The 25,483-nt window shown below is 38.0% G+C and overlaps 1 protein-coding gene across 2 annotated transcripts in view; it reads left to right on the plus strand.

Annotated features, from left to right (window-relative positions):
- The window catches only part of RYR2 (ryanodine receptor 2), a 725,859-nt gene that overhangs the window by 411,368 nt on the left and 289,008 nt on the right, over nucleotides 1-25,483 (plus strand). For both annotated transcript variants that reach the window (XM_081249359.1, XM_081249358.1), the window contains exons 24-26: nucleotides 438-541; nucleotides 8,168-8,251; nucleotides 23,691-23,850. In XM_081249359.1, the coding sequence (XP_081105485.1) occupies nucleotides 438-541; nucleotides 8,168-8,251; nucleotides 23,691-23,850 (348 nt within the window). The remainder of the gene's footprint in view (nucleotides 1-437; nucleotides 542-8,167; nucleotides 8,252-23,690; nucleotides 23,851-25,483) is intronic.

The following is a 25,483-nucleotide window of genomic DNA, read 5'->3' on the forward strand; positions in this document are numbered from 1 at the left end:
GACAGTAATGCAATAAATAAAGACCTAGTCTGTTCGCAGGTGGTAACTGTTACGGGAAAAAAAAAAAGTAGGGTGGGTGGGCAGATTGGCATATTAGGAAGGCGGGCAGGATGAGCCTCATTGAGAAAGTAAGATTTAAGCAAATGCTGGAAGTTGCTGGGAGAGTGGGCATGGGGGATTCAGGGTAGAGCAGGCATGGACACTGGGGCCAGGAACGGTGCCAAATGGAAGACATCAGGAAGCCCAGACAATGCCAGGCTTGACCACTGACCTTGAATATTAGCCGTGCCTGGGAGATGACAGAGGCAGCTTAGCTGGGGTGATGGTCTGGGTTTCCCTTCTTGCTTCCCCCTTCGCTTTCCTCCATGCAATTAGATTACCATCGCTAGTATCTGACCTTAGAAACTATTATATGTCGATATCCTGTTCTGTTTCAGGTTAGAGATGACAATAAGAGACAGCACCCGTGTCTGGTGGAGTTCTCCAAGCTGCCTGAACAGGAACGCAATTACAATTTACAGATGTCGCTTGAGACCCTGAAGTGAGTGTCTTAAATTTCCTATTTTCCTATCTGTATTACACGAAAGAAACCAAGTGTTGATATTATGCTTTAATTCATTTTAATTCCGCTTAGAAATTTCCATAATGCATTGGTTAGATTGAATCAATATTTGTTTGGAACAGACCTTGAGCATATTACTTTATGTCTTTGTGCTCTATGTAAGTATTTCCCAAAGAGTATTCTACAGATGTTTATGGGTATTTCGGAATACAAGGATTTTGGCATTGGATGCAGTGCTCCTCAGAATGTCAGTCATAAATTGTTACCAGTGTGTGACTAGGTAAATGAAGGTTTGAACAAGTGTTTAGAAATTTTTATACCAATTTAAGGTATTGCACTGAGCTTTGAATAATGGCATTTATTATTAGTGTTAGTGGTAATACCATATGATACTTTATACTAATTGGTATGTTTATTTATTTAGAGCTTTGCCTTTTCACATACACTCTCACTTACAGGTATTGGGTTAATCTTCCTAGCAGCACACTGGGCTGTGAGTGTTATTATTTCAGATTTACCAGTGATGTCACAGCCGAAGATTCTCATAGAGCTGTCAGGTGCCCTGACAGCTAGTTAGTAGCTGTGCTGGGACTGGGATCCAGCTTCTCTAGCTTCTAGTTTAGAACAGTTTTTCACTGTAAGACTTGGTGATGCATGATCAGAAAATGGGGTCCTTTCATTAACTCAGTAATGGTTAGATAACTGTCAAATCAGCAAGTACTTAGGAAGTACCTTATTAAGTATATAGTTTTACACTTTTCCATCCTTGATGGCCTCGAAGAACTGGATTTGTTCCAATAGGTCACTTATCTCGAAACCTGCTTATATTAGGAATAAACCAATACTTTTGTCCTTTCTCTGTTTTGTTTCAGTTTTGTTATGTGCAAAGAGCTAGTTCTATTGAAGTTATTTTACCAAAGACCCAGAACATAAAACTTAGACACTGTTTCAAATTCTAGGATTTGGGTCCAGGTATATATCTTCAAAGATCTGGTAGTGATTTTCCTTATGAAAATTAACAAATTGGGCCTAGAGTGAGTTTAGGTTCTACTAGTAACTTAAAAGGAAAAGGAGTATATACAAATCGAGTGAATTGAGAAACCACTACAGGTAAAAAATGACAAAGCTTTCCTGTAATAAGGAATGCAGAACACATCACTGTGACCTCCTCTTCAGGGTCTCCTATCTGCCTTTGTGGTCTTGATGTGAAGCTTGTACATTTAGCTTGCTAATTCACGGCAGCCCATTATTTGCCCATCTTTTACAACAAAATGTTTTTATTGAAAGTTCATGGCCTAAGATATTTTAGTTAAATTTGCAGTACATTCCCTATAATTTTAGCAATTGACAGCTAAGCTAGCTAGGCAAATCCTGGGAAGACTGGAATGTAGAGATCTCCATACCAGTCTCCTTGGTATGTTGAGCCTTTGACTGCTACACATAACCTAATCTCATTCCTAACAGCTACTGGTGGCTGGTTTGATTAATCATCAGACTGCACGTACCATGGTGCTGTTGCCTATGGCGAATGCTAATAACCCTTTTCATATTTGTTAATATTTATATGGTTTTATGATGAACTAATTTCACTTGTTTCTTTAAACTTTATATTAGGGGGAAAAGAGCTCCTATTTCTCCAAAATTCACACTATGCCCAATTCCAGTAGTTAAAGAAAGTACAGTACTTTATGTATTTCCTTTATTCACTTGGTTAGTTGATAGGCAGTAGAGCAGAGTGGGTAAGAACATAGAGTCTAGATGGTTGGATGGTCTAGATTTAAGGACTTGCTCCTACAAAGGGAATCTTAGGTTCTCTGAACCTTAGACTTTTTAGCATCAGTTTAAAATGGGGATCATAGTGTATCTACTTTATGGAATTGTAGTGGGGACTAAATGATACAATACTGATAAAGCCTTTAGCACCGTAATGTCTAACAGAAGAAGCACTCTGTAAAGTTCAGTTTTTTTAAAAAAAAAATAATGCACTGTGGGTGGGATTAGCAGCTTTACTCATTTACATTCTGAGGAGTGCCAAGTGACAGATAAACAAATGATTATTACAGAATATTCCTTATTTTGGATGTTGGGTGATTTTGTGTGAATATGAATTTTTGTTGCTCTTTCTGTGATTTTTTTTTATCACGTAAATTGTCGAAAAAGACAGCTTACTTCCAATTTGAATGATCATCTGTGTGCTGTACAGCACTGCAGAAATTCTGACACCCTCTTCCAGAACAGCACTGTACCACCCTAGCCTAAGCTACCATTTTTTTAAGTTGAAGTATAGTTGATTTACAATGTTCTGTTAGTTTCAGGTGCACAGCACAGTGATTCAGTTATACATATATATATATATATATATATGTATATATATGTATATGTATGTATATTCTTTTTCAGATTCTTTCCCATTATAGTTTATTACAAGATATTGAATATAGTTCCCTGTGCTATACAGTAGGTCCTTGTTGGTTATCTATTTTATATATAGTAATATGTATAAATCCCAACCTCCTAATTTATCCCTCCCCCCCCTTTCCCCTTTGATAACCGTAATTTTCTTTTGTATGTCTGTGGGTCTGTTTCTGTTCTGTAAATAAGTTCATTTGTGTCTTTCTTTCTTTTTTTGTTTTAGATTTCACATATAAGTCAAATGCTATGATATTTGTCTTCCTCTGTCTGGCTTACTTCACTTAGTATGATAATCTCTAGGTCTATCCATGTTGCTGTAAATGGCATTATTTCATTCTTTTTTATGGCTGAGTAATATTACACTGTGTATATGTACCACATCCTCTTTATCCATTCATCTGTTGAGGGACATTTAGGTTGCTTCCATGTCTTTAGCCTAAGCTACCATTATTCCCCACCTGAAACTATAAAACTGTCCCAACAGATCCAGTTGAAATATTAAGCTAGCTCTTCTCTTACCCATTCTGTACTCTGATCTTTTTCAAATATTTAGTGTCATTTCTCCCTATTTGAATTCCTTTAATGGCGTCCCATTGCTCTTAAGATAAAGGCAGTACCTTAATTTGCCCAGTGGTCCTGCAAGGTCTTGCTCCCCTTCTCACCACCATCATCATGTAGGAGGCTACTCTTCTTTTTCCTTGCTTGCCGTCACACTAGTCTTTGTTTTGCACACCTGTTTGCATGTTCCTTCCCCCTTCTTTATGTCCATTTCCTGGAATGCTCCCCTCCATGCCCTGTTCTCATCCTTTACATCTCAGGTCACTTCTTCGGGAAACATTTGCTGAGCTCCTTGACTCAATAAAGCCCCCTTTCATAGGCACTCAGCCTGTTTGTATCTCTCAGCCTAGAAACTGTCCAGTTATGTATAATGACAGGATGGCCTCTCTACTCCACCAGACCTAAGTTTCTTGAGGGCAGGCATCTGATTTTGATTTTATTCACCATCTTTTGAACTTTACACAGAGCTCAGTAAATATTTCTCGAATGAATGAACCAACGAATAAGCAATAAAGCTCAGTCTCTAGCCAGGCTTTTGTATACCAAGTGGTTATCATGGACAGGGTGCGTCCTGTTCTCTCTGTGGCTTGGGGCCAGTCTGTTTCCTCTTCTTGTCGGTGGTCATACACTTGAAATGCTAAATTGCAACACGAACCAATCATTGCCACTTAATCTTGTAGCAAATATGTGCTGAATGCATATGCAGGTTACTGTGGGAAGCACAGGAATCAGATGGAGAGCCCACCTCCAGCTCGTCCTTTTCCACTTCCCATACTCTGTTCCTCTCTGCTAACCTCTGCACAAGCTCCACAGCTCACGCTGCTCTCTCCCCGCCCTCTGCAGACTTTAAAACCATTTTAAATGGGTGAGTTGAACAGTGTTAAGTCAAATAAAATGGTTTTAATAAAGATAATATAAAGACAAAAGAGTTCTTATTCAGAGAACTTGGTGTGGTTGATAGCATTGAATAGATATTTTAAATGATCTGTTGTTCTCATTTAAAAGTCTCTTTGGGTTAGACATAGAGTTCTTAGGTATGATACCAAAAATGCGATCTATAAAAGAAAACAAAATCAATACACTGGATCTCATTGAAAGTAAAACCTTTTGTAATACAAAAGAAACCACATAGGAGATGGAGACTCAGGCCACAGATAGGGAGAAAATATTTATAAATCGTGTCAGTTTACATTTATAGGGTTTGTAGTAAATCGTACAAGTCCTGATAAAGAACTTGTATACAGAATATATAGGTAACTCTTAAAACTCTGTAATAAGAATACATACGGCCCAAGTAAAAAACAGGCAAAACGCTTGAGTATATATTTTAATAAAGAAGATATGTGAATGGCTAATAAGCACATGAAAAGATGCTCAACATCATTAGTCATTAGGAAAATGCAAACTGAATCACAATGAGATACTACCACACACATGCTGGAATAGCCATAATCAAAATGACAGATATACTCAGTGTTGGTGCAGATATAGAAAAAACTGAAATCTACATGTATTACTGATGGGAATGTAAAATGGCCCTGCCACTTGGTGGTTTCTTAAAACGTTAAACATAAATTTATGATACAGCCTAGCAATTCTACTCCTACATACGTACCCAAGAGAAATGAAAGCCTATGTTGACACAAAGACATGTTCATAGAAGCATTATACATAACATCCCCAAACTGGAAAAACTGCAAACATCCATCAGCTGATGAATGGATAAACGAAATGTAATGGAGCCATACAATGCAATACTATTTAGCAATAAAAGGAAATAAACTACTAATGTGCATTACAGCATGGATCAACCTAAAGAACGTGGTAAGTCAAAGAAGCCTGACATGAAAGATTTAATACTGTATGATTCTATTTACATGAAATGTCCAGAAAAGGCAATTCTTTTTTTTTTTTTTTTTTGCGGTACGCGGGCCTCTCACTGTCATGGCCTCTCCCGTTGCGGAACACAGGCTCCGGACGCGCAGGCTTAGCGGCCATGGCTCACGGGCCCAGCCGCTCCATGGCATGTGGGATCTTCCCAGACCAGGGCACGAACCCATGTCCCCTGCATCGGCAGGCGGACTCTCAACCACTGTGCCACCAGGGAAGCCCAGAAAAGGCAATTCTTTAGAGACAGAAAGCACATTTATGATTGCATGAGGATGGGTATGATCAATGACTGCAGACAGGCATGGAGAATCTGATGGGGTGATGGAAATATTCTAAAACTGGATTGTAGCGTTGGTCATACAGTGCTAGCCATTATCGTCACTTAATGTATTAGGCAGGGTTCTCCATATGTTATAATCAGATTTCTTGGTAGGCGTGCACTCAGAAGTTTAACTACCTGGATTTAAGATAAATCCCAATGTTATTGTCACCCTTGAGTTCCCTTAGAGCTGGGTTTGGGATCCTACTTGACCCTTTCATAGCCCTGTACATATGTCGCTGCATGCAAGACACTGTGTTATAGTTAATTTTTGTCTTAGTTCTCACTGGCCTATAAGCTTATCCCCAGAACTTAGCACAGGACCTGGCTTTCAAAAGATACTTATTGAATAGATAAATGAATGGAGGATGATGGCAGGAAACTTCCTGTTCCTTGGACAGTGTTTGAATAAGCATAGCCTGTGTTTGTTCTGTGAGTCAATTTTTGATTCTTCTGTTGCCAGTCAATCTCATTTGAAGTGGCACATTCTTTAGATAATTTCATAGCTTCAGTTAGCTCTTGCTCTATCCATATTTTTGCAGTTTAACACTCCAAAGGTAATTTCACGGGCTCATCTCAATTTTGCCATATATAACCTAAAATTTAACTTGATAACGGTGTGTGTAAGTGTGTGGGCTTGTGTGTGTGTGTGTATCTATATCTCCATATTGTCGTTTTTTAAATGTGATGGAGGGTAAGTATAGATGGATTTTAGATACTTGCTACCTTCCTTTTGCAACTGACCACACCTTAGAAATTCTGTCATCCACAAAGTTTATGCTGTTGCATCTTATTCTATTGAGATAGGTGGAACCACTCACTGTCTTGAATAGTAAAGGATGTTGTTCTCCCTGAGTCTGGGGACTTTTAAGGTTGAGTTCTAAATGTGAATGGTGAGGATCTTTCTTGGGAAAATCAACAAAAGCTTATTCATTAAAGGGAGTAAAAAAATACAGTGTATCTAAACACTGGATAAACTGTTTCTGGCCAGTTGGAACCCTGATGTGTCATGTGAAAGGGAGATTTTTCTAGAGTAGAAAGTCCAGAAAAGGACTTAAAAACATATGGGGACTTCAGTATATCATAAAAGTAGCATTTCAAGTAAGTGATAAAAATGGATTATTCAGTAAATATTTTGTGGAGAACTGGGTATCCATCTGGGAAATAAAGTTAAATTTCTACCTTAAGATATATAGCCTCCCCTGCCCCACCCCTTCCCCGTCAAAAAAGCAAGGACGTTTCCTTCAAGTGATTTAACAATTGGGAAATCTCTTTCTAAGTATCACATAAAACTCAGAAGCCATTTTTAAAAGATAGAAAAATTCAGTTATGTAAAAACAAATTTAAAGCTCTACATAGAACAGCATAAAGAAAGTAAAAAGACAAATAACAAACTGGAGAAAATATTTGTAACTCATATCTCATATATTTGAAGAGCTTCTGAACTGCAACAACAAAACCCAAATCTAACAGAAAAGTGAATAAGGAATGTTTTCACAGGAAAAAGGAAGTACAGATATCACCAAAGCATACGAAAAAGGTGCTCAAGTGCACTTATATTAAGAAAAATGCCAATTAAAACTGTAAATGAGACATCTCATTAGCATATTAATTGATAACTCTGTGTTGGACCAGGTATGGGAAATAGGCAGTGTCATAGCTTGCTGGTGGAAATATAAATGATTACCAGCTCTATAGACATTTGGCAATATTTGTCAAACTCTGAAATGTACCACCCCTGTGACCCAGTAATTGCATGTAGGAATTTATCCTACAGATGAAGGATATAGTATATGTAGTAAATGTATAAGGTTATTCATTGCAGCATTGTTTGTAATAACAAAACATTGTGAACAGAGAATTGGGTAAGACATTATGACACACTCAGTGAATGGAACACTTCAGAGCTATTGAAAAATAAACCAGCTTTATATGAAGGAGAGTAAGTCAAAGTCATATATCAAAGTTATATTGTAAAGTCAAGATAGCAAATTGTGGAGAACTCTTACACATAACCAATGTGTGAAAGGAAAGCAGAAACAACAATGACACATAAACACACACACACACACACACCACAGCTGCTTTAGAATATGCATAGATTGTAGCAGGACATTCAGGAATTAGTAGCAATCAGTGCCTTTAGGCAAAGAAACAGGAATAGAAGGAAGGGATTGTAGAGAGACTTATTTTTCAGTATGTTCCTTTTTGTGTTTGAATTGAAACATTTAATTTTCAAATGTCCTACTCATTACTCAACAGTAAATAATTTACAACTAAGTAAGCTTTCCTTTTGCTTTAAAAAAAAATACTTCTCTCTGCATTTGAGGTGGACTGTTATACCTCATGCCTAGCTGCTATTATGTTGGGTTGTTCTGTACATAGGGAAGGAATTGTTGCAGCTTATGTCTGATTTTCTTTTCCAGGACTTTGTTGGCATTAGGATGTCATGTGGGTATATCAGATGAACACACCGAAGAAAAGGTGAAAAAAATGAAGCTGCCGAAGAAGTAAGTTGAATGTCTAAGCAATATTAAATAGTCTGTGCCTTACTTTAGTGTTACTGCACCCACAAAACTCTTGATGGAATCCTAGATGCCTTGCTTACACATAAGCTATAAAATTCAGATTCAAAATTTAAGCTTGCTGTATTACACTAGGGGCTGCATCAAGGCCATGGTGGGGTGAGAGTCCATCACAGTGCCCAGAGGGGAAACAAGCTCACAAAATATTTGGTAGTGTGTTATGAGTTTGTTATTTTTGTTTTGTGTATGTGTGTGTGAACACGTGTGCCCACATCCTAACTGATTGGATATGGTTTCCCACTTTCCACCAGAAGGTGTATAATTTTGTTTATTTTTACAAAGAAAATCTATTTTAGGAGTAGTTATGCAGTCAGTGTTATCATTTCCACTTTAAGATGAAAAACCTGAGGCACTGGATGCTCTTGGAGTTATTTTGCTTGCTATGCTACAATCTCTGTGACCTTGTTTAACTTCTTAAAACTTCAGCTTTCTCATCTGCTAACAGGTATTAATACGGGAAGTTTTAGGGATTAAATGAGTATAAGTGCTTAATAAATGATAACTGTTACATATTGTTAATTTTTCTCTATTTAGTTTAGTTTAAGTATTCAAGCCACTCTTCCGAGGCCTGCATGTTGTAAATAGCAGGCCTGGAAATGTGCTAAGTAATATCATGGAGATAAAAACAAAGTAGCCACTCCATAATTTCTATCAGTCACCCCAGATAAACATAGAATTAAAGTAGAAACCATGAGCTTGCTATGCGAGTGCAAATTCTAGCAGGTCCTTTAGGCCACCAAACCTTTTTACTCAGGGCTTCCATTAAAAAAATATATATAACAGCATATCCTACAAGGTTATATATATATAAAGTATAGGACTAGTTTTGAGGCTCAAACCATATATGCATAAAACATATGTACATATTTTTAGGGATATATGCTTATTTGATAAGACTTTTTCTAAAGCCGTGGCATCATAATTCTAGATAGTAACTACCTTTGTTGGAGTACAGGCAAGGGTGTTGAAAGGGGGGGAGCACAAAGATAAATACAAGGGTGTTGGTAATGTTCTAATTTTTAACATGGTGGTGGGTTAATGGAGTTCATTTCATTATAATGCTTTAAAGTATATTCTCTTGTGTGTATCCAAAAATAGTTATTTTTAAAAATAAAAATATGACAGGTATACATCCAAATATGTCATTAATCTCAATAAATGGAAATCAGTGAAATTCTCCAGGTGAGATATAGTGATTGTCAGATTAGATTCAGAAAGATAACTCATGTTGTATACACCTCACAAAAATAAAACCCAGCTACAGGAGACACATCGAGAAATTCAGAACGTGAAAAGTTGAAAAAAAATGAGAACATGATGTTCCAAGTAATATTATTCAAAAGGAAACTGCAATTTCCTTTTTTGTCAGTTGCCTTATATAAGACAAAATAAGGCAAAATTAAGGAAAGAAGGACGCTGTATAAGGATCCACAAAATAAGCATTATGCTAATACTACTCATGTATGCACCAAGTAAAATGGCTTCAAAAAATCAAAAAAGCAAAATATTAAGATTTTCCAAAATAAATAGACAAATGTAAAATCACAGTGATAATTCCTTACACAACTCCCAGAAACTAATATGTGTAACAGATAAATATTAATGAAGAATAATAAAAATTTAACCCCCTATAAATTAAAAGCTTGACATATATAGAACACTGAACACATGGAACATTTATAAAACTCAACATCCTTTACAACATGAGGACATTGATATTGTAAATATCATATTTATTGAATCACAGGAAATAACAGTAACAATAAAAAATCATGTAAAGTCATGACATTTAAAACTTTTAAAACATAGTTCTAAATAGCTTATAGATCAAACATATCATTGTGAAAATTTAAAATACAAGAATAGCAAAGGCAAAGACTTCATATCAAAACATAAGAGTTGCATATTTAAAGCAGTACTTGGAGAAAGCATGTTTTAGAAACCTAATAAGCAGGAAGAAAAATCTCTGAAAAGATTGATAAAAGAAAAAAGAAATATTTCTTTTAGCAATTATAGGGATATTTTCAAGAGGGACCGCAAACTATAACAAATTTATTAATTAACAAATTAGTTTCTAAGTTAAATGATATTGACAGTTGTATATAGTATTATCAAAACTGACCCATGAAGAAAGAAAATGTTAATAGAGCTACAGCTATTAAAGGAATTGAATTAATAGTTTAAAATACACACACACATCCCAAACCACTATTCTATTGATTTCCAGCAAGTATTTAAGAATGAGTAATCTCAAATGAAAAAGAAGCAGCACCTTACAGCTTATTATCTATGAATAAAATAAATAAAATAAAGCCCAGATGAGGGTAGTGTGAGGAAGGGAAATTGTAATCCAGTTTCACTTATGGGCATAGATACAAAAAAATGCTAAGCAAAATATTAGCAAACTTAGCAGTATATTATGGCCCAGCTAAATTTATTCCAGTAATAAAAAGATGGGTTAACGTTAGAAAATATATTTATTCAAACTAGAGTGAAGGAGAAAATTCATATGATCATACCAGTATATTTAGTAATAAATATTTCATAAAATGTTTTACTTATAAGCATATGAACTCTTAGCAAGCAGTAATCTGAGAGAACCTTCTTAACCTGACAAAAGGCAAATAGCAACCAATAATCTATAAGGTAAAACCCCAAAGTTTTTCCTTTAGGATTCAGGAATAAAATATATAAACTACTATTACCTGATGTATTCAATATAGCCAATGCAGTGAGACAAGAGAAAAATTATGAGTTTTGGAAAGGAAGAAAACATACTGTTGTCAATAGCAGGTAATTTTATTGCATTGAAAACTCAGGAGGATCTACAGTATTATTTGCTGACAATAAGTACAGCAATATTGCTAGATCAGTACCTTTAAAATATCATTTAGAAGTGCAAAAAAAAAAAAAAAAGAAAGAAAAAAAGAAATCCCTAAGGTAGATGAGAAATCTAACCAAAGAGGTGCGAGACCTCTGTAGACTAAATGTTAAAATTGGATTTAAAGTCTTTAAAGACTATCTAAATAAATAGAGATAGATCATGATCATGGATGGTACAACAAATATATCAGTTCGCCCCCAATTAATCTTAGAATGAATATTATTCCAGTCATTCTGCCAACAGAGGTTTTTAAGCAGCTTGCTAAGCTATTCTAACATATATGTGGAATTTCAAAAGTTCAAGAATATCTAGAAGTCTTTTACAAAAGAAGATAAACTTGCTCTGCTAGATATCAAGACTTATGATAAAACTATGGTACTGAAGGAAGTGTTACAATGGTATTGGGATAGACAAATTGAGAGTTCCCAAATATATACATGCATATATGCAAATTTGACATATGCCAAAGGTCTTGTTACAGATAAGTGGGGAAAGGAAAACTGTTCCATCAATGGTATTCATATAATTGACTAGCAAAATAGAAAAAAGTTAGGTCTCTACCTTATGCTATACACAAACATTTGCAGGTTAATTTAAGACCCAATTGCCCAAAACAAAAATACTTTTTGAAGACAAGTGGAATAACCTCATGACCATGAGGTGGAGAAGGACTTTTTAAATCAGAAAAAAACACAAAACACAAAAGAACGCTCACTTCATTTAAGTCTTTGCTTAAGTATAAACTCCTCTGAGAGGTCTTCCTTAGGCATTCTGTTTATAATGCTCTGATCATTTTCTTTAGCCTGCTTTATTTTTTCACTTGCACTTCTACAGCTGACGTTATTTATTCGTTTAGCTTTTGGGTCACCTAAACTGAAATATACACTCAATAAGAGGCCGGGGCTTTGTTTACTGCAAGGCCCCCAGTTTCTAAAATACCTAGTACAGGAGTGATGTCTGTAACATGACACCATAAGACGTTCCTCCGTTTCATCCCCCTTTTACAAATCAGTGACTTAGACATCCGTACATGAATAAGAGTCCCTTTGTGGGGTTTCTGCAATTTGCACCTAGCTCCCAGGGACCCAAGAGGAATCTTGCTCACCAGTGCATCTGGTAGGAGATAGAGAAACCTCCCGATAAGCTGCAGAACTAATGAAGCCAGTAAGGCTGCCTGGGCCCCTTTCCTGGCTGTGGGGCCAGAATCTGGTGAGTGTGAATCAGGCAGGTACGCACCCGTGACAGACAACTTGCAGAAGTCCAGCCCTCCCAAAGGGAGATGCCACCACACCATTGGAGAAAAAAAGAACAAAGAAAACAAACCAACGAAAAAAGAAACAGGAGTTTGGTCACAGCGGAAGCAGTAGGAGAAACTTTTCCCAGCACCACCCCACCCCCAAGAAGGTGGTGATCAGGCTGATTTATGTGGCAGAGACATCTCTTCCTTGGAGAAAGAGGAGGAGCATGAGAGTGCCCTACTGCCTTGGCTGGGTGGGACTTGGCTGGAGAAACCCATTTCTCTCCACTGGCACCTGGAGTACTAAGGTGGGAGCTTGCAGCTAGGGGCCGGGAAGACTTTGAAATAGAAGTAGATAAGAATTTCAAAAGGCCTTAAAGGGACTGCACTCTACAGAAAGTCGACCCACATGCCTTTGGGAGTGCCACTCTCGGGATCTCCCTACCAGGACTGTGGGCACCCCTACCTCACCAAGTGCTAAACCCACACCTCCCTCCCACTCTGCTGCCAGCTCCCTGTGCACACTTCTGGTCAAGGAGAGTGAGCTCCAGTAGACAGACCATGTGGATGGGCAAGGGAGAAACCACAAGCTTGAGCTATAGCGCCGCCTTCTGGAAAACAAAAGAGAGGTTTCTGATAGCCAACCCTGGTGAGTTATAAGAACCAGAAAAGACATGAAAGCTCAGTTAAGGTGCTTTCTGCTACTTCAAATGCAAAAAGCAGAAACACATGACTACAACCAATGTGGAAAAGTCAAGGGAATATGGCGTCACAAAAAGAGGATGGTAATTCTCCAGCAGCTGAGCTCAATGGCATGGAATATTGTGATCTAACTGATAAAGTATTCAAAATAGTATTAAGAAATTCAGCGAGCCACAGGAGAACTCAGAAAGGCAATTTAGTGAAATCAGAAATAAAATTAATGAATGGAAGGCGTACTCTAACAAAGAGAATGAAATTATAAAAAGAGCCAAACAGAAATACTGGAACTAAAGTATTCAATGAATGAGATGAAGAAGGTAACACCGAACATGTGTAGCAGAGCAGGCCATGTAGGAGAAAGAGTAAATGGCTTGGAGGATAGGAATATAGAAATAATACAATTAGAAGAGGATGTGAAACTAAGATTTAAAAGAGTGATGAAAGCCTCTAAGAGCTATCAGATTCTATCAGAAAAACAAATATCTGAATAATTGGGCTCCAGAAGGAGAGGAGAGGGAGAAGGGGGCAGGGACTTTGTTTAAAGAAATAATAGTTGAGAACTTCCCAGGCCTGGGAACAGACTTAGACATACAACTCCATAAAGCTAAAAGAACACCCTATTATCTCAATGTAAAAAGACTTCCTCCAAGACACATTGTAATGAAACTGTCAAAAATCAGTCATAGGGCTTCCCTGGTGGCACAGTGGTTGGGAACCCGCCTGCCAATGCAGGGGACACGGGTTCGAGCCCTGGTCTGGGAAGATCCCACATGCTGTGGAGCAACTAAGCCCGGGCACCACAACTACTGAGCCTGCGCTCTGGGGCCCATGAGCCACAACTACTGGGCCTGCGTGCCTAGAGCCCGTGCTCCACAACAGAAGAGGCCACCGCAGTGAGAAGCCCACACACTGCAACGAAGAGCAGCCCCCGCTTGACGCACCTAAAGAAAGCCCGTGTGCAGCAACGAGGACCCAAAGCAGCCCTAAGTAAATAAATACATAAATAAATTAATTTTAAAAAATCAGTGATAAAGAAATTATCTTAAAGCACATCAGGGGAACAAAAAAAGTAAGGTACAGAGGAGCCCCATTAGGCTGTCAGCTGATTTCTCAGCAGAAACTCTACAGGCCAGGAGAGGGTAGAATGACATATTCAAAGTGTTGAAAGATTAAAATTGCCAGCCAAGAATAGTGTATGCAACAAAGTTACCTTTCAGATAAGGAGAAATAAAGCCTTTCCCAGACAAAAGCTGAGGGAGTTCACCGCCAGTAGACGTGCCTTGCAAGAAATGCTGAAAGGAGTTCTTCAAGCTGGAATGAAAAGATGCTGATGAGCAACAGGACAACATACGAAAGTATACAAGACCCTGGTGATGGAGAAACAAAGGCAGTTTGACCCAGAGAGTTGTAACTCCATGTTAGGAGGGTGTGTTAGCCACTCAACTATAGTATAAAAGTTAAAGGCAAAGAGTAGTAAAAAGAACTATAGCTACTATAAATCATTAATGAATATACAACATAAAAAGAGATAAGTTGTAACATCAGTAATATCAGTTGTAATATCAGTAATATGAGTAATATAAGATGGAGGAGTAAAGGTGGAGCCTTCATAGGCTTTCACAGATGAGTTGTGATAGCTGATAAGCCTAAAATGGATTATTTTATCTAGACGATTTTTAATGTAATTTACAAGGTTACCACAAGACAAAAGTCTATATAGAATGGATTCACAGAGACAAAGAAAGGGAAAACAGAGCACACCAACATGGAAAATAATCAATTTATGGAAGTAGACATAGAAGGAGAAAGAAACAGTGGAAATACAAAGCAACCAGAGAGCCATTAATAAGATGGCATTAGTGTGCCCTTACATATCAATAATTACTCTAAATGTAAATGGATTGAATTTGCCATTCGAAAGGTATGGAGTGGTTAGGTGGGTAAAAACACAAGACCCAACTATATGCTGCCTACAAGAGACCCATTGCAGATTTAAGGATACACATAGACTCAAACTGTAATTAGAATGATGTGCTACATTCCCTATTTGAAAATAGGCAATCTGAATGTTATGTGTTTTTTTTTTTTCTGGTAATACAGATCATTTCTCTTAAAATCTTTAAAGACTTTAAAAAAATATGTGATAGATTGTAGCTCAGTTCTCCCTTTCTCCCTCTTCCTCCTCTCTAAACAAATCAGCAGGCAGCTGAATGGTACAGCACATAACGGTCTGTTCTTAAATTCATAAACCTTCCCACATTTGTTGTAAAATTAAGCTCTTGACCCACTGCAGAGTTTGATGAGCAGAGTCCAGTTGCTACAGGAATAAAGAAAAATGCAACTGAAAAAGAATCCAGTCCCAGAGCTTGTGGTTCCCAGTATCTCATATCCCTGCGTAGCTGAGATTTTTTTTAAATGTAAAGGTTTAAATGAAAATAAAATTCTTGTCTGAATACCAGTGCCTTTTATTCAGACTTTTTGTTAGCACTTCTCTGCTGTTAAACCAAAACATAGGTCAGGAACTGGTTGCTTGTATGTATCGCTGGGAAGTAAGAGGTAGTGTTGAATTGTGGAAGAACATACTCGAATCCTTTGAGAGGTATTTAAGACTAGTGCTAAATTTCCTCGCTCCTGCATCACTTCCTTCCCCCTCATGCTGTGTAGCCACTGTAGTGATGGGAAGTGGTATCTCTCAAGCATATTGGGGCAGATAGAAGGTTAAGAATGATATTCTCAATGCTTATATGTATATGTAAATTTAAAATGGCTTTCGGAAATGAATGCTTAGAGGGATACTGAATGTGCAGACCCATATTTATACTGTGCATATAGACACAAGCACATGCACAAAATTCAGTGTATGTAAATATTTACCTAAATGAAAAATAGTGTTACAAATGCAGCTGGATTTTTTTCTGTGAGGATGAGCACTGTGATTGTGAAGAAAAAATTATTTATATATGCTTTTTATGTGTAGCGAGTAAATTTCACAGACCACAAATTTTAAAATGTGCTCATATGTAATGTTCTTCATTTGCTCTCGTCGGACTTAATTTCATATTTAAACCCAATGGGCCTTGCAGCCAGAATGCAGCTTGATAGTGGAAACCTAATCCTTGTCTGTTCAGTACAAACTCCATTAAAATCACTGTTGTCTGTGTTTATTCTCACCTTTAAGTTTTGATTCAAAGGTCACCTTCTCCAAGCTGTCTTTCTCTACCTCTTTAAAATTGCACCCTATTTTAAATTGTACTTCCTCTCATGCTTCCTTTTCTACTTGATTTTTCCTCACGGCACTTATATCCTCTGACATACTATTATTTTATGTTTATTTTGTTTATTGCCTGATTCCTCATCTAAACGTAATTTCTATAAAGATATAGATTGTTTGTCCACGTTATTCAGTGCTATTAGTTCCTAGAACAGGGCCTGAAATATTCGACTACAGAATGAATATTTGTTAAGTTTGAATTCAAGGTGTACCCCCGTCTTACTCCCGGGGCTATACGTCTGTTTTGGACACTCACCTGATGGGGAGGGGACATTGGATCCTTGGGCATTCTCTTTTGAGTTTGCTGTCAGGGGCTGAATTATATCAAAGAAAACTAGAGCCAGACAGAAGTTAAAGCCATAAGGGCAAATTTTATTCCAGAACTATTGCAATAGGGGAAGAGAGACCTCCGTATTCACATACAGCAAGAACAAGCGGGGATTTGTAGCTCAGGACCAGAGTGGGGGACAGTGGACGGAAAATTACTAAGAGGAAACATTAAGGAAAAGGGGGATTCTGGTAAAACCAACTTGATAGGGTTCTTGCTGAAGGCAGACCAGAGTGATAGGATATCAAAGGTGGGGGATGAGGAGTGGGATCGGAGGTCACCGGTGGGGGATTTCCATTAACTTGACCTAGCAGGATTCTTGCTAAAACTGGACTAAACGAAACAAGGACAGAGCCCAAGGTCAGAGGCCAGGTCAGAAAGAGGGCTCAGAGGAGCCTGACTCAAGTTTGGCCAAAGGGAAGTCTTTGTTAATTGTCTTCATTCGTCTCTGCTGGCATCTTACGGATCTTGGGTGGCCTCAGCCTGCAGCGGCTTGAAGCAGGATTTCGATTCCTGGCCAGAGACTGAAGTCGGGCTGTGGCAGTGAGAGCACTGAATCCTAACCACTAGACCAGTGGTCAGTGACAAGGCCCCTGGCCCATCAGCTTTGTAGAAATGAATTCCCTCAAAGAGGTGGAAAGTAGTGAAACAGGTAAAATGTTTATTAGGAGGAAAAAGGGTATGTGTGAATAGACTCACATGGGCAGATGCAGAGGAAGAGTCGTGCCCTTGTGGTAGTTTGAATCACTTATACGGGACATTTCTTCCTTGTTTCCTGTGGCCAATCATCTTGCTTTGCCTGGTTCTGAGTCTGTATTTGGTTCAACTCAGGGTCCTCCCCTCTGTGTGCGCGTGCGTCTCTTAGCCAACATGGATTCTAGCGAAGAGGCCTATGGGTAGGTTGACATCACCTACCATTGGGTGGCGCGCCCTCCCTTTTTGACCTCCGAGGAGCATTTCTGTGCATGTGTAGTTGAGAAGGCCTCCTTGGCTTCGAGAATGAGGAAAATGTGGTCTCTCTACGTTTTTATCTGGGCAGGGCTCAGCTCCTCTCATTATCCTCCTGCTCTTATCTTCATCTTGGAGTACCTGTATTCCAGCTGCTAGGCCTGGGGCCCATCTATCTCCTGCCTCATTATGGGATGCGTGTTTTCCTGACTGATCTTTGGACCACACGCTGGGACTCTCCTCCTCATCTCTTTTTGAGACCTCCAGGTCCTTGCTCTACTTTTAGCTTCACTCATGCCTCTTTAAGAGGTGGCTGGAAACCTAGGAATGCTCTCTCTGGCAACTTGGGGACTGCAGTCTCTTGGTGGAGGGAGGAGGGAAGGTTGCCTGGCAGCCTAGACTTGGTTTGTTGCCAAATCTGTTCTCCTGAAACTGTGCTGCACAAGGGTTAGGGTGTGGGAGATTCTGGAACCTGGCCATTCTCCTGGGTCCAATCTGGTAAGCAAGACAGAAGTTCCCCTCAGCTCTGGATCTGTCTGGTCTCCATCTGGGCAGGGGGATGGAGAGCCCTGGCTTCCCTCCAGCTCTCCTCTCTTCCAGGCTCTGGAACATTCAGCCTGTCTGGGGCTGGACAGACTGGACTCTTTAGCTGGTCTCCTTTTATGTTCTGACACATCAGGGCCTTGCGCTTTTGGTATTCATAAGTAGAGCTTTTAATATCAGAAGGCCTTTCTCTAAAGACTGTTGTCTCTGCTGTGAATTTTCAAAGCCTATTTTAAAAATCCAAAAGCCAAGAATGGCTTTTTTTTGGTCTCTCTTAAAATGATCCTCTCTTGGTTTTGTTTCAAACAGGCTGTGAGGTACAGGAAGGCCTTGGGTTAAAAAATAGTGGTGGGGCACACACAGGGCATATCATCATATTATACATTTATTTAAAAACAAAATGAAGAATTGTACTAGTAGAAGAAATAGATCCCTGTCCTTTTCCTTTCTAATTTCTACACTGAAATTATTCTCCTGTATTTGTTTTCTGGAGAAGGGTTTTTGAATATTCTCTATCTCCTTTCTGTGAGAATGTCAGCCCAGTATTCATTTTTGATAGATGTGCTTCCAGCAAAACTTGTTCTTAATATCTCTGGCGTGCAGTCATCTGAGATTTTTCCCATTTGTTCCAAGGTACTTGAAGCGCTGATTTGGTTTTGAAATTTACAGCTAACATCCACTGAACTTGGACATAATCTTTTCATGTTTACTGTGCATCTTTCACAACGTAATGACTTCCAAGCTTCATTTAACCTGATTTATACTAAACAAGTAAGCTTGAGAGGTGGGAGAGGCTGGAAAAAAAGAAAAGGCTTGTTCCTCAGTGTTTTTGGTATTCTGCCACATTTTTGTTGCACCACTTTAATTGGCCCTTAAGTGATATTCTACTGAACACTTTTTTCAAAGGCTCATTTAGAATTCCTGCTTAGAAAAAAATGTGGGTCAGGTGGGAATGGAGCACAAAACTGAACTGCTGCTTCACATGGCAGTTCATCAGTAGGGCTAAGTATTATCAGTTTTTTGTTTACATCTTTGGTAATTTGATGCAAATGAAACTGGCAGTTTGCCAGTAGGTTTTTCTTTTTTTCAGGCAAAGACGTATTTAAAAAGAAATTTTACTGGAAGAAAACTGACGCCCAGAGAGTTTATGTAATTTGTTAACCTCACTTTTAAAATATTATTGCATTATATACTACATCAAAATATAACTAAGAGCTAATAACTATAAAAGAACTTTGATGCTTTGGAAGTGAACATATTGAATGTATTTGTTTAATACCATATATATTCCTCATAACCTAAATTTACAAAATGATTGTTAGCACTGCAACTTTGTATATTAAAGTAAGGGAAGTAAAAAACTACACTTACTAGACAAATAGATGGCAGAAGAAAGAGATCTATTAACTGATTCTGGCAGAATTTTCCCAGAAAGCTTGAGAAGGTAGACTGTAATACATAGATGCCTTTAATATGAGCTATATATATTTTGTATTAATATAATTACTAATGACATGCCTTTTCCCTATTATTTGGCCTCCAGAATTCTACTTCCCGAGAATTGTTGTAGCAGTCTTTCCTTTATTTCTTTTAAATCTCTGGAAATCAATCTGAAGCTTTACTTGGAAACATTTAGCTTCCAAGATTCACATCAGTCACATTTTATTCAAAAGCTTTGTTCTTTGTTCATTTTCAATCACAAAAAGAAAATAGTTTATATTAGCAGATCTTTATGTACCTAATTAACTTGTATTAATAAGATGAAATGGACATTATTTGCTGAAGTACATTTATGCACTTTTTAAAAATCTCATTTTGGTATAATGATTTGATACTTTGTCATGTCTCACATAATGAAAAATGGTCTTGAAAATCCTCATTGATGCCACTGGTTAAAGCATTCATGATGTCATCATTTTTATCAACCTACGGAGGTTGAAGTCTATTAATTTCAAAGATATTTGTATTTTTACTACAGAAGATGAAGTAAAACAGTGTGGAAATAAGGTTCAGGTGAAATGGGAATTAGTAACTTTAATTTGGTTGGGACTATTGGCCATTTAAAAGAACCACTTTAAATTCTTTCTTGCACAAGGCTATGAAGAAAAGCAAGTAAAATGAATCGTAGTCTACATCTGAAAATGAGTGTGAACTAATTATTCTGTTATTTCAAATCAACAGATGCAAATGTGTCTCCGTAGGTTTTCCTTGTGATCACAAATTAAAGCAACATTAGTAGATATTCTATATAGGAAGAGGAAAATTTAGAAAATAAAGAGAAATGCTTATGCCAATATTATCATATATACGTATACTATATATATATACTATAGACATATAGTAGAATGTGTAGTTCTACTATAGATTAGTAAAACTTATCAATAATTGTTTATAGAAAATACCCCTCAAAAATTCCTCCCCATGTCATGTAAGACATGGCTGGCAAGTCTACCATTAGAATTGGTTGCAGGGGAAGGATCTTTCCTCTTTTAGAGGGCATATATCCCTCACTGAGGTAGCATAGGCTCTAGTCAGCTATTCATAGATTAGCTTCAAAACTTGACCATATGTGTATCCTCTGTGACAGGTAGGAGGGATTAGGACCACTGGAAAATGAGAGAAAAAAGAGAATTGTGTACTGTTATGCTACCATGTGCTGGGTTATTGTGGGGAAAGTCAAGAGGAGGGTGAGAAATAGAGGTGGGAAGATGGGAGAGTACAAAAGACCAAGTTGGTGTTTTTTTTCCCCCAATTGAAGTGTAGTTGATTTACGATGTCCTGCCAATCTCTGCTGTACAGCAGAGTGACTCAGTTATACACATATATACATTCTTTTTTTGTATTTTTTTCCATTATGGTTTATCACAGGATATTGAGTGTAGTTCTCTGTGCTGTACAGTAGGACCTTGTTTATCTATTCTGTATATAATTGTTTACATCTATTAACCAAAAACTCCCAACCCATCCCTCTCCCTACCCTCCTCCCCCTTGGCAACCACAGAGTATTCTCTGTGTCCACGATTCTGTTTCTGTTTTCGTAGATAGGTTCGTTTGTGCCATATTTTAGATTCCACATATAGGTGATATCATATGGTATTTGTCTTTCTCTTTCTGACTTACTTCACTTAGTATGATAATCTCTAGTTGCATCCATGTTGCTGCAAATGGCATTATTTCATTTTTTATGGCTGAGTAGTATTCCACTGTATATATGTACCACATCTTTTTTATCCATTCATCTGTTGAGGGACATTTAGGTTGTCTCCATGTTTTGGCTATTGTGAACAGTGCTGCCATGAACATAGGGGTGCATGTATCTTTTTGAATTACAGTTTTGTCCAGGTATATGCCCGGAGTGGGATTGCTGGATCATATGGTAATTCTATTTTTAGTTTTCTGAGGAACCTCCATACTGTTTTCCATAGTGAGTGTACCAATTTATATTCCCACCAACAGTATATAGGAGGGTTCCCTTTTCTCCACATTCTCTCCAACGTTTGTTATTTGTAGACTTTTTAATCATGGCCATTCTGACCAGTATGAGGTGGTACCTCATTGTAGTTTTGATTTGCATTTCTCTAATACTTAGTGATGTTGAGCATCTTTTCATTTGCTTACTGGCCAGCTGTATGCAAAAGACCAAATTCTTTATCATTACCCTCAACCCTGCTTCCAGCAAATAATGTTAAACTTGGAAATTAGACAATGCTGGCTTGATCACCTCTTGGTGCATTTGAAACGCATTGAGAGCTCTTTCTTGAAGAAACTGTTTTCTGAGTGAGAACTTGTATATAGGCTGTGCTTAGAGTTGACAGATTTGTCCATTTAAACATAAAAATTCTATAAAATACAGTGATTTGTGTGAGTGATTACAAAAATCCCATGTGGCTTCTTTATAGAAAAACAAAGAAAAAATATTGTTAATTACCCAAACATACAGAGTTCTGATTTAAAACAGAACAAAATTTCATGTCAATAAATTTAGCTCGTGGATGTAAATGAAGTGACATAAGGTGGTAATTAGCCATAATTTTTGCAGTTACCAGGCCAATCTGATCTATTTAAATCAAACAAAATATTCTCTAAAACTTTTGTCTGTAGGTAAATCATTTATAAAATAGAAGATGCCTTATAATGAAGTAGGAGTATTTAAGGTAAAGCCAACTTTATTCAACCTTAAATTATTTATTGCTGTCATACATGGATTCATTTAACAAATTTTTATTGAATATCTACCATGTATCTGGCACTATTCTAGTTCCTGGGGATAGCTAGGAGCAAAGCAGTTCAACTCCCTGAATTAGAAGAAGAAAGATTATGTATAGTTTCTTAAAGACCATTTTCTCATTCTCTGATAATTTCTTAAACTTAGCTTAATTATCTGGTGAATTTTCTTTACTTTGTTTGCACCAAAGGAGAATCTTTGAGATGAAGATGGATATCTCTTTATGTTCATTCTGTAAATAAAGTTAATTCTTTCAAAAACTGTAGACTGAAAGGCTGCTCTCTGCCAGGTACTCTTTTAAGTATAATGACAATTAGAAAAATGGATCAGAAGCAGATCCTGACCTTGAAGCATAGTTGAAGGGGACACAACAATGACAGAGAATGAAAGAGAAGCAATTGTACAATAGACTTTGTGCCAATCTCTCTAGTTAAATAGATGAGACAGCTCTGTGTGTGTGTGTGTTTGTAGCAGAGCAGTCCTATTGCCCTAATATATGTCTGTTGAAAACGTTTTACTTCCAATTTTATATTTCTCCCAAAAGGTTAAAACTTATACTTGTTTTAATACTTTTCCTCTCCAGCTCAGAGTGTGGAAATAGTCTCTGGTGTAAGTTCCCTAAAATACAGGCCTTAATCATATTTTAGATGATTATATGCCTGGTATTTCCTAATGTCTATCTTATCTTGAGGCTTCCTAAAGTATGTAACTAGGAATAGCAGTAGGGAAATAATGTATAAATGCATTAAAATTCCCCTGTAGAATAATGAATAGCTAGTATCTGAAAGCATATGCAGATTTATGAAATAAATATTACTTTAATATAACATGTAAATGTTGAAGAAAAATGAGGACTTAACAGGAAGGGAAATTTATCAGATGTTTTAATTACCGATACTTTGATTTATCCTGTAAAAAAGCATCAACTGTTTGGAACACAAACCAAGATAAATCCTTCTCAACTTTGAGAGACAGGTGTTGCCTCTTTTCTGTTTTATTGGTATGAAAATGAAAACATAAAGATCGTGTGGCCTTTGCACCTGATGAGTTTTTAGCTTAAGTGAAAGGGGCTCAGGCTTCCTGGACACATTACCAGTGGTCACCACTGTGGTTTATGGAACAATAAGAATTAGGAACAATTGGAATTAACAGACTGTTACAGGGATTTTTCAACCTTGACTTTTTTGGACAGGCCCATTATATATTTCTTTGGCTTTGCTTTGTAGTTACCAGCTGACAAGTGGATACAAGCCTGCCCCGATGGACCTGAGCTTTATCAAGCTCACCCCGTCTCAGGAAGCAATGGTGGACAAGTTGGCAGAAAACGCCCATAACGTGTGGGCCCGGGATCGAATCCGGCAGGGCTGGACCTATGGCATCCAACAGGTACGTGGGAATTTAGCTCTACAGCACGTACTCTGAGATTGACTTAAGTAGGAATTAGTATAATTTGTAACAGGAGAGATTAAGTAATGACCATTGTAAAACTCACATCATATAGATATCTTTAATGTACATATGCACAGAAATGCCTGATTCAAGAAGTCAGGCCACCCCAAGTCTTGTTGTTATCATGAGGGGCACAGTGAATATTACCAGATGAGTGATTTATAACATTGTTTTGTGGCATTTCTCTCTCTAAGATTGTATTTTAGGAGAAGCTTTTGAAATATGAGAAGTTCAAGATAAACTAATAATAGAAGAGGTCCACAATTCCTTATTTATTTGTTTGTTTGTTTATTAATTTTTTGCTGCATTAGGTCTTCGTTGCTGCGCGGGCTTTCTATAGTTGCAGCAAGTGGTCTACTCTTTGTTGTGGTGCTCAGGCTTCTCACTGCAGTGGCTTCTCTTGTTGCGGAGCATGGGCTCTAGGCACATGGGCTTCAGTAGTTGTTGCACGTGGGCTCAGTAGTTGTGGCTCGCAGGCTCTAGAGCTCAGGCTCAGTAGTTGTGGCACACGGGCTTAGTTGCTCTGCGGCATGTGGGACCTTCCCGGACCAGGGCTCGAACCCGTGTCCCCTGCATTGGCAGGCAGATTTTTAACCACTGCGCCACTAGGGAAGTCCCACAATTCCTTATTTAACACCCCTGGGACCAGATGAATTTCAGAATCCAGATATTTCTTGGTTTTCAGAATGGTGATACATTGATCATGTTACATAGTGCCCTCAGCAGGGCAGCAGACTATATATAAATTATTCTTTGTTCAGCAGTGTAGACTGATGATACCAAGAGGGGTAAGTAAAGATTATCCACAGCCTTGCATCAATTCAGATCATTTTTGCCACCAACTGAGTTTTTGTTAAACTTAGTAAAAAACCGACTTCTCTGAGTTTTCTGGATTTCAGAATCATGGATTTCTGTTAATGGTTGCACTCACAGGAATAACTAACCGTCATTAGTCTGGGTCTGTACTGAGATAGCAAAGCAGAGCAAATTTAGCCTTGCCTCTTAGTGACTGTGGGACCTTGGGAAAGCTACTTAAATTAATTTTCTCTGTGCCACTGTTTTCCTCCTCACTGAATTATTAAACTTCATTATATAACTTATGTATAAGAAAGGCTACAGCAGTGCATTTCACCTAACAAATAATATAGAATACTTTGCTATTATTATAAGATGCCAGTCACTATGCATCGAGTTTTACATCTATTTTCTTCTTTAACTCTTGCAACAGTTCCATGAAGGATGAACAGGTTTTTTTGTTTGTTTGTTTGTTTTTGCGGTCCGCAGGCCTCTCACTGTTGTGGCCTCTCCCGTTGCGGAGCACAGGCTCCGGACGTGCAGGCTCAGCGGCCATGGCTCACGGACCCAGCTGCTCCGCGGCATGTGGGATCCTCCCAGACCGGGGCACGAACCCATGACCCCTGTATTGGCAGGCAGACTCTCAACCACTGCGCCATCAGGGAAGCCCAGGATGAACAGTTTTTATTGCCAATTCACATATGATGTACAGGGAGCTTGAGAACAATTTGTCCAGCGCTACCCAGGTGGCAGAACCAGGTTGGAATCAAGCCTT

Source organism: Mesoplodon bidens, assembly GCF_964165515.1.
Source record: "Mesoplodon bidens genome assembly, chromosome: 1".
Classification (NCBI taxonomy): Eukaryota; Metazoa; Chordata; class Mammalia; order Artiodactyla; family Ziphiidae; genus Mesoplodon; species Mesoplodon bidens.